Raw genomic sequence first — 15,217 nt, 5'->3', positions numbered from 1 at the left:
ACCGATACCGATATCAAAGAATGCTGATCACCGATACCGATCACAGATACCGATCACGTGGATTGGCCAGAAATTTTCTACAACATTATAATGAGTGCTACAAACTACATAATCTGGGAATAAAGGAAATGTAACCTAATCTAAAATGGTCTGTTTAGGGTTGTCACTGTGTGAAAATTTAACCTCACGATTATTGTGACCAAAATTATCACGGTTTTCGGTATTATCGTGGTATATTTTTTAAACGTGTTACATTTTCAGACATCTAAATAAACCCTGTATATCAAGGAAAATATTGTCCTCAGTTTGTGTCTAAATTTTGCCTAAAATGTGTTATTTTGTAATTATGTTGTTTATTTGTTTACATTTTTCCCCTTTAGTCTTTAAAATACCAATATTTGCCCATAACTTCGTATTTTATGTCTGTTTGATGTCATCATTTAAAAATATTAGATCAGATGATACTCAGTACTCAAGTAGCCTTCTAATCAGATACTTTTTTTACCCTTACTTGAGTAATAAACCCTATATCAGGAAAATATTGTCCTCGGTTTGTGTCCTTCCAGTGAGCTTTGCAGATGTGGGAAAATGTCATCAGGCAGTAATCATTGTTAAATTCATAATTATTCTCGGAGAGAGACCAACTCTTATCTGCCCCTGGGAACCCCATAATGCATAGCGTCATTTCAACATGGCGGTGTCCGCGACACGGTTTATATGCAGGTAGCGGCGCTGCGGCTGCTTTATATAGCGACTCGTTGCATTCTCCCTCAACCCAAATCCTCGGATCACGCATTTTAGCTAAAACGCTAACGTTAACTTGCCTTGTGTTGACTGTAGAGTTGTGGGTGATGGTCACGTAGATGTGTCATGAGATTTGAAGCGTTGCTGCCTTTCACAGACACTTTTTCTGCACGTGCTGCAAACAGGATAGCCGTCTTCTATCAGCTGTCCCTCGGCATTCTTCAAATATCCAAAAGATGCCCGTACTTCCCACTTTGTCTTCTTTGAGGGATAATAAATGTCCTGAGCGCTGCCGTCTCCTCCTTTGACCATTATTTCAGCTTTAGCTTCAAGAAAGTTTTGTTGTAAACAAAGCGTGTATGTGCTGCCGGCAACTTCAGCAGATGATACGGTGGCTGGTAAGGGTCACCGCGCCTACACCGCAGCCACGGTAATCCACCGAGATAATATAGTTTTTTTTAAAACAAGACGGTTATTATTGTCAACTTTTTTTTTTTTTACCGTTTTTTTTTTTACCGGGGTTTAGAGCTACACTGGTTACCGTGACAACCCTACCTGATCGGTTTGCTTTGATCTATTTTGAAAATTCCGATCAAAACCGATAGGGGCGCTATCGGCCGATTACGATCAAATGCCGATCCATCGGTGCATCCCTAGTTTTACGTTTACATCTGCTTCTCATTTCCATCATGTTTCTTCCTGCATTGTCTATTAAACCTGAACATGATTTGTTCCTTGGATCATGATGTGATGCTTCAAGTAACAAAGTAAAACATGCAATAAAAAGTGATCAAACAGACCTAATAGAAAACTAATATGAACCCATTTAGCTTCATTGTCAATGGTCACCTTAACTTTTAGATCATTTGATTTGCTTTATCAATGGAACTGTTTTAATTTTCTAAAAAAAGTAAAATAAATGTAAGCAGATCAGTTATTTTCAGTGTTTGCAACTGTCAAGCCCAATCCTTCAGAGCAGATATCAGACCAGTGATGCACATAAACCAGACTGAAAGGATAAATAATTTGCTGAATACATAACAAATAATGCAAGAATGATCCAAAACTGTGGACGTGTTATGTTGCTCAGCAGATATTTCACTACTTTATTATATTCCCACAAAGAACTAAAATGATCAGAGTTAAATTAGGTGAAACTACATCATTCTGTATTTAGTCTAGCACATAAAGAATTGTGCTACTCTTCCAGTCGTAGTATTTATTCAGCAATAAAGTTTCTGCCATTGTAAAAAGACACAATCCTGCACCAGAGGCAGGTGAAAGCTTTTAAATCCTTCCAGACACTCGGGCCCAGAGCAAAACTTCATCGGTTTATGAATTCCACGGCCACCGCTGCTTACTGCTGCAGGCAGCTAATTAGTTCAAACAGGGGAAAGATCAAAGAAAGACGCTTTCTGTCTCACGCTCAGACTGTGACCCAACAAGGAGAAAGAATGAATAAATCTGTAGTAATGAGACCTTCAATTATGGTCAGATTGCATGAGTGTGAATCAGAGCTAATATCCTATTAGGAGGCTAACAAGAGGAGAAGATTTCCATTTAAAGTGCTGTTAAAGGAGTGAGAGCCTGAGAAGGAAAAAAACCACCAAAAGATTAAATCTGATTGCAAAATTGTGATCAACAACCTTTGGAGTTCCAGTGGTAATGTACAATTTAATGGTTTAGAAAATAATCCAATTTTGTTACTGTTTTTTTTTTTACCTCAGATCAAGACTTTAAAGAAGAGAGGACATAGCATCACTATCAAACAGTACCTTTCATATACCTTTGCCCGTTTCCTCTCAAAACCAACCGAAGGCTTAAAAGCCTGCAGGAATTGACTGGCGCCAGGTTAGAACACTCCACAGTTCCACATGCAGCACTCGCATCATGTTTTTATTGTAAAAGCTCTCCTCATGCCAAGCTAGCTATTTCAAAGAATCGATGATGAGTCAGTTCTGTGCATCTTATAAGCCCCACTTGGAGCCAAAGCAGTGCTAATAAATATTCAATCTGATGTCAGTTTTTAGCTAGCACGCAAAGCTTTTCACTTTGTCCACAGCTTTCCTGACACGTCAACCACAGGCTGCGTTTGTGTTTTAACAAACTTACCCATAGAAAAGCGTCTCCATCACCACTAAGGTGAAATTACACCCCAATACTACTATTTCGGCCAACACTCCAATCCTCCTTGTCTCAAGCCGTTTTGGCAGTACAACCATGTCTGTGCCATCCTATTAGCTTATTAGATCACTCTTAGTCAGGGTTTCTCCTGGCTCAAATTGAGGCAGAGGTGGTACCATCCTGACCATGCGCCAGCACATGCATACTCTGTGCATTCAACTGCCTCACTTTTTTTAAAGGCAAAATATTATAAAAGGCTCAGTAATATGCGTTAGATTACTGTTTGGTTCCCTTTTCCACATCTGATATTTATAGTTAAAAATATTTTTTAATTTTTGACCTACATTTCAGTAACATTTTAGGTTTGTATTAACTCATCTTAGACAAAATAACACAAAAATATCTCCAGTAAAATATAATGCATTTTATTAACATGCATTTGTGTTGGAAATGGTAATAACATTTAATTTCTGCTGCTAACAATGTATTGGTGGCATGTCTATTATGTACAGGTTAGGGTTAGGGGGTGTTCCGTTTTGCCTTGGCCTCTAAAATGCCTTGAAACGGCCCTGGGTGTGTGACTGAGTTTTGAAGGTGATCTGAATTGTATCAGATGTATAAATATGACATGTGTATAACTTATTGTTTTATACAGGTAAAAACGCGTGGTGGAGACAAATCTACCTACATTTTACTGTCAAGCTTTGTTTTCTTGTTTTCATGTGACTATTTTCCTGTCCTGTCTGTCTCTCATCTTCCTGCATCTCCTCTAAATTCTCTAGAAAAACTGCTGCCTGGATTCTTACTTTTTCACCTCATCAGTTACTTTTAAGCAGATCAAAGGGATCTCCTGACCGCAAAGCGGGGTGTATATTTAGATGCTGCGTCAGTGAGGTGAAATCACCACAGCACACGAATAGCGGAGTGCGTCAAGAATGATTTAAACACAGTACAAGAGGACATAAACAGATATGAACGATCATGTTAATAATAAGGTTTTGCTGCGCCACCTTGAGAATGTATCTTGTGCTGGACGCAGCGTGTGCATCAGAGCTCTGCGTCCTCTCCGCTAAAAAGAATCCCTGTTGCGCTGACAGTTCATAAATATTGTAATATAGGCAGAAACTGGATCTTTCCCTGACAGATATCTAGCCCCCCATAACCCGATCACTGCTCCTGGATGAAAAACCTGACATTTTGATCCAGGTAGGAAACCCTTCCAGATGCCCCGGACAGAGAGTGAAAAGTGGACATGTCCGGGGGAACGAGGACGTATGGTCACTGGTCAGCCTACAATAGCACCAACCATAGATATGTACCAACTAGTGAGAAAAGCCATTTTTGATCTTTTCCTGCAGCGGTTTTAGCGCTTTTCGGTGCACCGCTGCTGATACAGCGCCCCCATAGTGGCACAACGCTGCAACTGCAGTTAAAATAACATCCATATAGCTGGGGGCAGAGTGAAATCAGGCTGGGGCGGTACAAAAATAGCTGGAGGCGGCCGCCACGCAAATTTGAACGCAGGAAAAACCCTGCTCTTAGTTCCTGGCAAGTGGGCATCCCCTTGTGTTTATTCATACTGCTCCAGCTTTCCAAGAAGAATACAATACCTACATGGCTGCCAGCGATAAGGTATGCATTATCTTGTCAGGACAAGAGCAGACAAATGGCACAGGACTCTGTAGTCTAAAAGCCAGTCAGGAAATAAAGCATCTGAATTTCAATTGAATATGACTTTAGTTTGTGTCTTCAGCATTAGGTTTACAAGCCTGCTGGGCTGTTGATCATCTGCTTTGTTTTTTTATTTTTCACATCCTCTCTTGTGGACTCATTTACTTCATTGCCCTTCACAGCCAACAAGACAGATTTCTAGCTTTGATTAATCCTAAGAGGATTCTACTTGTTTACTCTTCTAAAACAAGTTAACAAGGTTTGACAATGCAGAAAACGCGCTAAGCAAACGATGAACAGATCAAAGGTTTGGTGTACAACAGCACACACTTGACTACAAAGAGCAGAGATAAATAAAACCTTTTATACTCGTAAACCAGGTAATGTTTGCTATTTGAAGTTTGGTACTTTAAAAGAAGATGATTGCAGCAGCCATTTGTGTTATCAATTAAAAACCTCCAACAAGTAAGTCAAAATTTTAAAAAATCATTTGATGTTTAGAAAACTTTTGCAGTGACATTACTTCTATTCAGATGGAGCATCCTGCACCTGAAGAGAGAGAAAACACTGAGGAATATTGTGTTGAGTGGTTTTATGGCTTACCGGCCTACTTCTCTGCATGTTGCATCAGTATGCTCTACATCAAAAGGGCAGAAGCTAAATAACCTAGGGATGCACAGTTAGAAATATCTGGGCTGATATCCTATAAAAACGCTGCTGTTATGGACAATAGCCGACATATTTATTTCCCTGCAATTTTAACGCGATGTGAAAGCAACCACACAACATGCTTCAAACACCCCCACAGTCCTGCACTGCGTTACCATCATGGTCACACCACCACACAAATACCCCCCCCCCCCCCCATCTCATATTTAAAGAAACAAGATAGAAATCAACACTGGTTATTATCATCAACCTGCTGCTACAACCTGGGCAGGGGTGTGAAACATCATTGACTACAACTGGAAATAAAAATGACCTAACATGTATTACAATCAACAAATGAGAAGTTAGCTAATTCATTCTAGTAATTTCCAATCGTGTGAGAAAACTGGAAGGGGTCCCTGTAGGTGCAGAGAGGAAAACAGGATGGGAACAACTAAAATAAGACCAGAAAATCCCAACCACACCAGCCTATCTAATGTGTGGAAACTGTTGACTGAGAAAAATACGCATAAACATATATATAGTTCATGTTCAGAAACCTAAATCCTCCCTCAAGGATTATCATTTTCCCCAAGCTTGTAGAGAATGCATCAAGTTGGCTAGCAGCCCTCTGCCAGGGGCTTTGGCCCACACCGAGGATTAAAACTCTGCAAGTCTATAAATACACCTAGCATACTAACGTCAGCAGCCAGCCAGGCTACTGTGCTCACCTCTTACTGCGGGATAGATGGCATGTGCTTTCTTTTCTTCTGTCATCCTCCACATTTTACCTTCTCGCTCCATCTTCTAGTTTTTCAGACTCCATTCTCTTTGTGTTCTTATTTCTACCCCCATCTTTCACTCGGTTTGTTTCCCACTCTGCTGAGACGATGCCCCCCATTCTCCTGCTTTATCCCGCTCATACTCTTGCGCTTGGCAGCGCCTCTTAATTGGAAACAAGCTGTGAAAGGGCTTTCAGTCTGAGGGTAAAATTGCATCTGATCGGCCTCCTGCTGTATTACTTCTCCCTTCTTTTAGCTGCAGGCTTGTACACACAGCGGCCTAGTGCAGATGCAGCAACTGTAAAGTTGGGATGAGGGAAGCTAGTAGATGACTAACTCCTGAATGCAGCAACACAACACAACACAAACAACCTAGAGTTGTAAATTTGAACTTAATCTTCACAACAGCAAACCAAAATGTTATGTTTAATTAACATCAGCATTAGTGTTTATCTGAAATTTTAAGAAAAATGAATAAATGCTGGAGAATTCTCACTAAAACAAAGACTCATTTTGCAAAGAAGATATAAAAACCGCACAACCTGTAATGTCTGCGTGTGCTGAGCAAGTCAACATCTGTAAAATTAGGTCTGAATAACTGCATTAAAATGACATGATCTTTACACTGCAATTATTGTAAGGGCCTAAACCGAGTGTCACAACTTCCTGGTTTCCTGTGGGAGAGGATAAGTGGGATTTGTTACACAAAAGACCACAACCAGGCACAGAAACAATCACTTCCACCCACTTAGACCACAGACTGCACTGTCTGACCAAAAAGGCCATAAGGTACAGGTTTGTGTATAAGTTTATCCATTTAATCTTTGCTGTAAAGCCAAACAGAACCACGTCCATCCAGGATAAATACAGAACATGTATATCTGGTAAAATACTCAACACATTTTAAATTGCCATGTAATTAAATCAAACTAGCTGTGTTGAACGTGGAAAATATTTTTGTAAAGTTTGGCTGTTTGCAGTTTGTATAGTTCTCTAACCTGCTCAATATCAACACAGGTTTGTGTAGAAAATAGTAAAAGTAGCACGAAACTTTGATTTTAAAGAGATCATTCACTCATAGTTTAATACATTTGAAGTGGTCTCTAGTAGGAATGAAAGCTTGGTAAGTATTATTCTATGGGGAAAAAAGCTCTGGTGCGCCCGTTTCTGCAGAGAATTCAGCTGGAGGAGAAAGCAGCTTCAGACGGCAGGATTTGGGTCTTATTTCCTGATAGCTCCTCTTGTGTTAATGTGTGTCACAACTCACTTAAAAAGCAAGCTCACTGAGAAACAGTTTTTTTTACTTGTTCTTCTGAAATATGAGTTGCGTTAGTTGCCAAATGATCAATGGGGAAAGACTCAGATTAGAAAAGTCAGTCAGATCTACGCCACAGGAGAAATTGGCATTCATAGCCTTGCCCACCTTGGGTTGTTACCACTGAAGGCTACACTGATGTTGCAGCCAGGAGAGGGAAGAGCGAGTTTCAGCTAGTAGAAACTAACCATTAGCACTGGCGACTCCACAACATGGCAAACATGTTCAGGTTTGTGTTATTTGTGGAGATAAAACACCAACGTTGTATTTTTACCAAAGAAAGAAGCGCAAACGAAGGCAGGTGTGTTGCAGTTAGCCAATCAGAATCTGCCTCTGCTAGAAAACGGACAAGGGTAAAGAAAACCTCACTGACTTCACTTCCTGAAAAGTGCCTAAAAAAACAGCAAAGACTTTCCTTTGAACCTGCTCTTCATCTGTGGAAGGATTTCTGCATTAGACTCAAATGTTGAACAGATGCAGTGTTGGCAGCATTTCGGTTGCCCAGCTAGAGTGAGAGGCATTGCACACAGCAGTATCACAAAGTCTTTAAGGTGCAATGCATGTTTCCGCCTCTTGGTGGTGCCCTCTTGAGAACAAACTCCCGATTCCTGATTTAATTGTCTGCTGTGACTTTGTATTTAAATCACTGCTTGTTGGACTTAACAGCAGGCCATCATCAAGCAGTAGAAAGGGTGTATTGTTCATGTCCCCCAGCATGATAAAGAACAGGAGCTTGTGAGTACTACTCTCTCAGTGGTGTCCAACCCTGGTCCTCCGGGGCCACTATCCTGCACTCTCATGACATCTAGATCTGCAGAAGCAGATTTTAATCACCCACCAATTAAAATCAGGTTTGTAGAATTAGAGAAACCTCTAGGTTAAACAGCAGAGACCCTTTATTCTCTCTGTTAAAGTTGCTTTAGCAACCCCCCCCCCCCCCCCCACCACCACCACACACACACACACACACACACACACACACACACACACACACACACACACATATCCGGGTCATGTAGGACACTGGTTGGGGCCAGGGCATTCCTGGCTAATGCTAATGGGTTTGTCTGTGAAATGATTAAGCAAACAAGAGCCAGAGTGGCTTCCCCTTACTGGCACCAGAGCTTTGTCACTACTAATCCACGCCAAAGATCCACAATCAAACACCCAGCACCCCACAGTCATCAGTAATAACACGGCACCGTCTGGGGGACACAAAATGAATCCCACTGTCCAAAGATAGATGAGAGAAAGAGAGACGCCGGTTTGCTCATCAGATCAGATTTGAGCACACTAAACAGGGTGGCTTGGCAATATTTAGAAAGCTTAGAAAAGTGTAAAAGTGCATTAATGAGAGATAATGGTCAGTAAAAATAAAATACTGAGCTACATATTTGCTCATAAAGCTTGTGCGCATAAATACCTGGTTTGAATTAAAAAAAAAAACAGAGCATTAAGAAGATGTCAAAAGCTAAAGGAAATAAAGGGCCCAGGTGTTGGAAACAGATCCAGACACCGATTGAAAGACATTAATAAAATAGTTCTTGTGACTGACATTAAAGCAATTAATTCAGCTGGGCCTCACAGTGATCCACTAAAGGTCTATGATTGAGTTAATCAGATGAGCAAACAATGGGAAAACTATAATAACAGGTTTTTCCTTCTGGGAAAAGAGAACCATATCTATTTGACATTCCAGGCTTACATCGTCTATCCCATAACAAGGAAGCTCAGCAACACAGCTCACAAGAAAGATTGGGAAAAGTTGGGGGCATCAATAATGCAACAAAAGAAACGTACAGAAATGCTTTCATACTGTTGAAAGAAACTCATTCAAAATCCTACAGCTGAAACTAGTTTGATTACTATAAGGCCAACGTTTGACAAATGCACCAAATAAGACAACAGAGTAGGGTTGTCACTAGAGCTGAAACAACTAATCGATTTAATCGATTATATTCTATTAAAATAGTTAACAACTTTTTTAGTCATCGATTAGTTGTTTAATAATCACATTTTACCGCATAAAGTCTATTTTTACCACAATCTGACATCGGTTACAATCTGTTAAATTTGCCGCCAGTGTGTGGCAGTAATGAGCCACTGATCTACCAGTGGAGCCATAGAAGAAGAAACGAGCCAATAAGTGCCCTCGGTTTTCATGACGTATCACGTTACTGACGCTCAACTTGCTGTGAGAGATGGCGGAACGAGAAGAAATACGGAAGAAAAATAGAAGCGACAAAACTGAAGAGAAACCCCGGACAAAAACCTCACGAGTATGGGAGCACGTCACTCTAGATGTCATGAAAAGACGGGTGACCTGCAAAATATGCAAAAACCATCTAGCATGGCATGGAAGCACGACGTCCCTAAGTGAACATTTGAGACGAAAACATGTGGGGGCTGATGCAGCAGAGGAAGAGACAGCCCGGTAAGTAAGTTACAGAAAATAAGTCATCACTACACGCAGATCAAATTTGGGACTTAGTGTTTTAGCTGAGTTCGTTATAGTGGATGTTAAACATGTTTTTTTTGCTGCGTCAGTCTACGGTGTTCTACTTCTGATTGACTAAATGCAATCGTGAATCTCCGTGTTGTGAATCATGCGCTTGCCAAATTTAGCACGTCTGTTTATAAGAATGTTCTCGTTAAGAGAAAAACGGCACAAACCCACAACTATTGGGCCATTCCCATCTGTACCGGGTCGGCCCGGGCCGGGTAGCCCCAGTCGGCCCCAGCCTGGCCCGGTTGTTTCCACATATCCTTGTCTTAAGCCCATGTGGGCTGATTCTACCCACCAATCAGAGGCTTGCTCTAATGGAAGGTGTGAATTTGCTGTCAGCAGTGGGTGTGTTGGCCCTAGTCGGCCTGAAGCAGACCCCCTCGAGAAGAGGGCTGAGAATGAGCCTTGGTTGGCCCGGACAAATACCAGGCCACCCAGATATGTAAACAACCTACGCTACCCAGCCCGACCCGGTACAGATGGGAATGGCCCATAAGTTCCTCATTCAAAAGAGGACAACTCCGCGGAGAAAAATATACAGACGAGCTGTGTCCAGGTGAATATAATGCGGCATAGTTGTACGCTTTCAATTTTTAAATACAGGAGAAATTCAGAAAAAGTCATTTTTTTACTATTAAAAGGCTGTTTTACTGTCTAACACTATAAAATGCCTCACAACGCATTTTTATCAAAATAAATGATCATTGTATATTGTTAATTAATTCAAATAATATAATATTGATTTAGTGTTGTAGTGTGTGTGCTGCTTTATTTTATATGTGTACTTATGTCAGTCAATTTGTGTTTCTTATGCAGAAAAAAACAAGCAACGATGGACAACTACATGGGGAACAAGACACTCACCCCCCAGCAATGCATACCACTTACAAACTCTATTCTAGATTCTACATAATTTTTTATGGAATTTACCTCTTATATTTTGATGCCAAAAAATTCTTCTGGACGGATATTTTGCACTGTTTAGCTCATTTTACACTGCTGACTGTGTTCATGTGCAATAAAATCGATTGCAGTCAACTGCACAATTCTCCTATGTTTTTCTTTTTCTTAACTGAAATGCATTCATCACTTGTATAGGTTAAATAGCTAAACAATAACAAACTGATTAATCGATTAATCGAAAAAATAATCGACAGATTAATCGATTATGAAAATAATCGTTAGTTGCAGCCCTAGTTGTCACGATACTAAAATTTCAAACTCGATTCGATACTGGGGGGAAAACTTGATACTCGATTTTGATACTATTTAAAAACACCAATTTATTGAACAGGTTTATTCAAAAAATAACATTCCTCAATTTATATTGCAAAAATTAAATGTTAAGAATTAAGTGTATAAAGTGCTTAAACCTTTCAAGTACCAGCATTTTTTAAACATGCATACAAAAACTGGCGAAAGTTAACACTTTAAATCATGAATTGTCTCACTATATATACACTATTTGCATAGTGATGTTTTGCTGCATAAACTCTGAGGTGCATTTTTGTCATAAGCTGTAATGCCATATGTTTTGTTCTGTACTTTTGAACAACTCTGTTGGTCAATAAAGGGAGAAAACGAATTTCTCCACAGTAGGACAAAGGTACATCTAATCTTAATAAAAACAGATTGGCGCACGGCAGTGACGTCATTAAAAGCGCTGGTTAGATTAGCCGCGGCTAGGCTATTTACGCCCAGAAATCCCAGACCCGCTCCAAACGAACAGGGGAATCATGTTAATGGTTCCTAAAAAAACCTTTCGACATTGAGATGTTTTGGTGCAGATAATGTCTTATTTCAAGGCTGCACCATGGGTGCCCGTCTGCACCCGTTATATGGATATACACTGATGGCGATTCGCCGATGGATCTAAATACCCCGGGGAATCCAAGTAGCACCAAAGTTGTCAGCGTGAGTAAACAAATGTAGTGCATGCTAGAAATTAAGTCCGGGTTGCAATAAACGGGAGTTTTCCTTTAAGCATATAAGCGTGAATATACAACTACGTGTCGGACTTGGTATGCTAATTAAGTTGGGCTGTGAAGCGCCTCCCAAATTCGCTGTTGCCATTGTTAACAAAACTTGGATCGGTGACAACTTGCGTGGGAAATTGCAATGTAGCCATGCTTCTTATTCTGTTTGTCTGGGAGGCGGAGGCTGCTTTACGGCATCTAGCTGTCGTGTGTGTCGGTTTACTTGAAGAAGGCTGTGTATATGTGAGACTCCATAATATCGATACCACAGGGATGGAATATCTCATTTAGATACCACTTTTAGTATCGATTCATATCTAGGTATTGATTTTTTGACAACACTACAACAGAGGACCTAAAAGTCTAATTAAATCATGCAGAAAGGAAGGGCAGTACTCACTTGTCATATTCAGCATTGTCTTTGTCACAGCGTGCGTCCTTGTGCTTCTGCCAGTCTTTCCCATGCTTACAGGTGGTGAGGAGGACTACATCCTCCGAGTTATGCACATGGTATAAAGCATTCCTAGTGTCTGAACCTATTCCAGTCAGGTAGCGTTTCCCCTTAAAAACAAGCATGTATTTCCTATAAGGGGGAATTGTATTGTGTTTCAAATACCCTCTTTCCCCTCCTGTCCTTGGGTGGTCTTTAGAGAAAAGAGGGATGGAAATGTCAAAGTTAGGTCGAAAGTTCTCTGTACTAATACTGGCCTTGGCCAACATGGCCAGGCCTATATCAAAGCCAAGATCTTCTGTGTAATCCGGCCATGTGCCAGAATATAAATTGAAGATGATGTGGTTCTTGCCTTCGTTCCATAAAGGAAGTCCCTGGATTTTTGCTTTTAAGTTGTGCACATAGTAGGGAGAAAGCTGGTCTCGATCCAAAGTGTCCAAGCTCAGGACAAAGAGGCACGCCTGTCCCGGATCTGGTGTGTAGAACCTGGACCCTTCAATAGAAGCCAAGATGTTCTGATAGCTCTCTGAGAGTTTTTCTCCTTTCAGCTGGGGGTACAAGTACACTTTAAACCCATTCCTCTCACACAAAGAAAAGTCAAAACAAGTCTCCATCCTGCAGCGTTTTCCAGTGTACAGGCCTGAGTTGGTGTCCCTCTTTTGCCTAGGGGACATTTGTCCATGCAGCTCATCGCTACTGTCCTTCCCCAGAGTACTGAAAGCCTGCATGAATCCGGACAGGCGACGCCACCGTGCCCCGAGGTGATAGCCGGTGAGGCTGCGGTCATCACGCCTGTGGGACCCCCGCCTGGACAGCGGGACTTGTATTCCCCCAAAACAGAACAGCAGAATGAGACAGGTGCCGGCGGAGAACAGAATTAAATATCGTTTTTTGGCCTGCATGTGTCCAACGATCTGAGAAAAGTGGTTTGTGCGGGAATCCGAGAAGCGCCGAAGTTTTGGTCTCACCACCTCCTGTGGGAACGTTCCGCCATCTTCCCCCGGGCTGCTGCAAGGGCTGTGCGCTCTCGTCTCCCTCCTGCTGCTTCAGATGCCTTTCACAAGTCCGGGAGCTGATCCAACGCATGTGGGCGATTTTTCAATGCGCGTTCACCTCGTCAGCTGTGCTTTTGATTAACTGACAACAGCTTCACCAAAAGAATCCGGGGTACCCGAGACGCTCTGGGCATCTCCACTCGTACTTTTTTCCGTATGACGCCACTTTCACTAACCCAACATTCAACATTGTAAAACAAAGTATCGGCTTTGTCCCGTTATAGCCAAATCTAAACTAATAATTTGACATTCACATCTACATCTGAGTGATGTTAAAGCAGCGGTGCCGAACTTGTTGCCTGAACAATTAACTATTGTTCTGACTAAACGCTCTCTAGTCTCCAGTAAAGGTTAGGAACCAAACTGGCTCAGGTCCTCTGAACACCCAGCAGACCCCAGCGCGAGCTTCTGCCGCGGTTTCCTACACCAAGCAGCACCGCTGCTAAACCCAAACAACACACAACCCCGCTAGCTTGCTAGCAAGCTAACCAACTAGCTAGTTTGTGACAACATTTCCAGTTAGCTTGTTAGCTGAGCGTTCGCATCAAACAGTCTTCTACAACGCCGGCTGGAAGTAAAGACGGAAAACAAACGTGTCTCCTCGCTCTAAAACAAGGGTTCTCCTCCAGTCCAGACTCGCGTCCTGTCTTTGAACCGGCATAGGAACATCTCGGTAAATATCTCCAGACGTGTAAAGTGCTCAAGTGGTGGTTCACACCATGGTTCACACGCAAACAAGAGTCCTGAGGAGGCGACGAGTCAGCGCAGCTCGCCGCGGCCGAGCCGTCTGTCTGTCTCACTAGAGCTGATAAGGTGACGTTCCTGCACGGCTCCCAGTGCGTTGCTGAAGGTTTTACGGAAAGCCGTTTTCACATATAATGAAATCACAGTCTTTAAACGGAGTTTTTACATAACGATTGACGTCACAGCGCAAGTGGTGCTGGGTCATGCTAGACAAACAAACTGCAATTGAAGTAAGCTCAAGTAACAATTTATTTAAGTTGTTTATTACTCTCAGGATATTGTTTGTGTCTGCACTCTGTACTTACCACCCACCTCTGGTCTAAAGTTTTTTTGTCTACGTTTACATGCTGTTTGGTCGAAACGCTCAGCTGGTTTCCTTCATTTTTGTCATTCTCCAATGTAGGGTAGGACCTTTTCCACCGTCAAAATGTATGGAGCAAACATACTCACACCCTTTGATCTGCTCCACACTGTGGAAATCCAGTCTTTTACATCCTTTGCTTTGTCTGTCTTTAGCTCGGCCATTTCTCTTCCCAGCTGTTTCATGTGGTCGTGGTCATTCCCAGCTATGGAAAAGGATAAAAAAAAATTCCCAACTGATATCCTATCTGGATATCTGGAGTCCGATTAGCACGCCCCCAACAGCGGTGCTTAGTTCCTTCCGGTATGAACATCTTTAAGAAACGAAGATACAACTTTGAGTTGAGCAGAGTGACTCAGACCTTCAGACACCCGTACAAAATACACACTTGCTTGTCTAGGTCTATATCCCACAATGCATTGCAACGTTACTTCAAGAACTATTTTTAGCTACGCTATTACATTTCCACAATTAAAAAGTCATTAAATATGTACGCAATTATTTTCTCATTTAATCATAAATGGCTACGTATCTAGAGTTGTAAAAGCAGTTTGTTCCAAATTTAAGGTGCAGGTGAAATAAATTTGTATCCCATCTAGTTTCTAATAACTGTCCAAAATATGAAGACATTTGTAATTACATTGTTGCTCATTGTGTCTATTTTACAAGAGTGCAAAATATTCTTATTTTTATTGCAACAATTGTAAATGTTCCATGTGGCTTTTTAGGAGGAATTTAAAATGTATATTCCTCATTGTTGACTCTTTTAGGTTTCTAATTAAAACTTGCAAAGCAAAGAAATCAGTACTGCATTTTTTGGAAGTTCGTCTACCTGTTAAA

At 41.3% G+C, this 15,217-nt stretch overlaps 1 protein-coding gene across 1 annotated transcript in view; it reads right to left on the bottom strand.

The window, feature by feature from the left end:
* Positions 1–13,322, bottom strand: part of LOC139070038 (exostosin-1a-like) — a 41,633-nt gene extending 28,311 nt beyond the window's left edge. The window contains exon 1 of the mRNA XM_070551614.1: positions 12,167–13,322. Coding sequence (XP_070407715.1) covers positions 12,167–13,119 — 953 coding nt within the window. The 5' untranslated portion in view covers positions 13,120–13,322. The remainder of the gene's footprint in view (positions 1–12,166) is intronic.
* Between the last annotated feature and the right edge of the window lie 1,895 nt (positions 13,323–15,217).

The sequence above is a fragment of the Nothobranchius furzeri genome, chromosome 5 (assembly GCF_043380555.1).
Source record: "Nothobranchius furzeri strain GRZ-AD chromosome 5, NfurGRZ-RIMD1, whole genome shotgun sequence".
In the NCBI taxonomy this organism is placed as follows: Eukaryota; Metazoa; Chordata; class Actinopteri; order Cyprinodontiformes; family Nothobranchiidae; genus Nothobranchius; species Nothobranchius furzeri.
The sequence above is the reverse complement of the archived record's forward strand: the minus strand, read 5'-3'. Positions and strand labels throughout refer to the sequence as shown.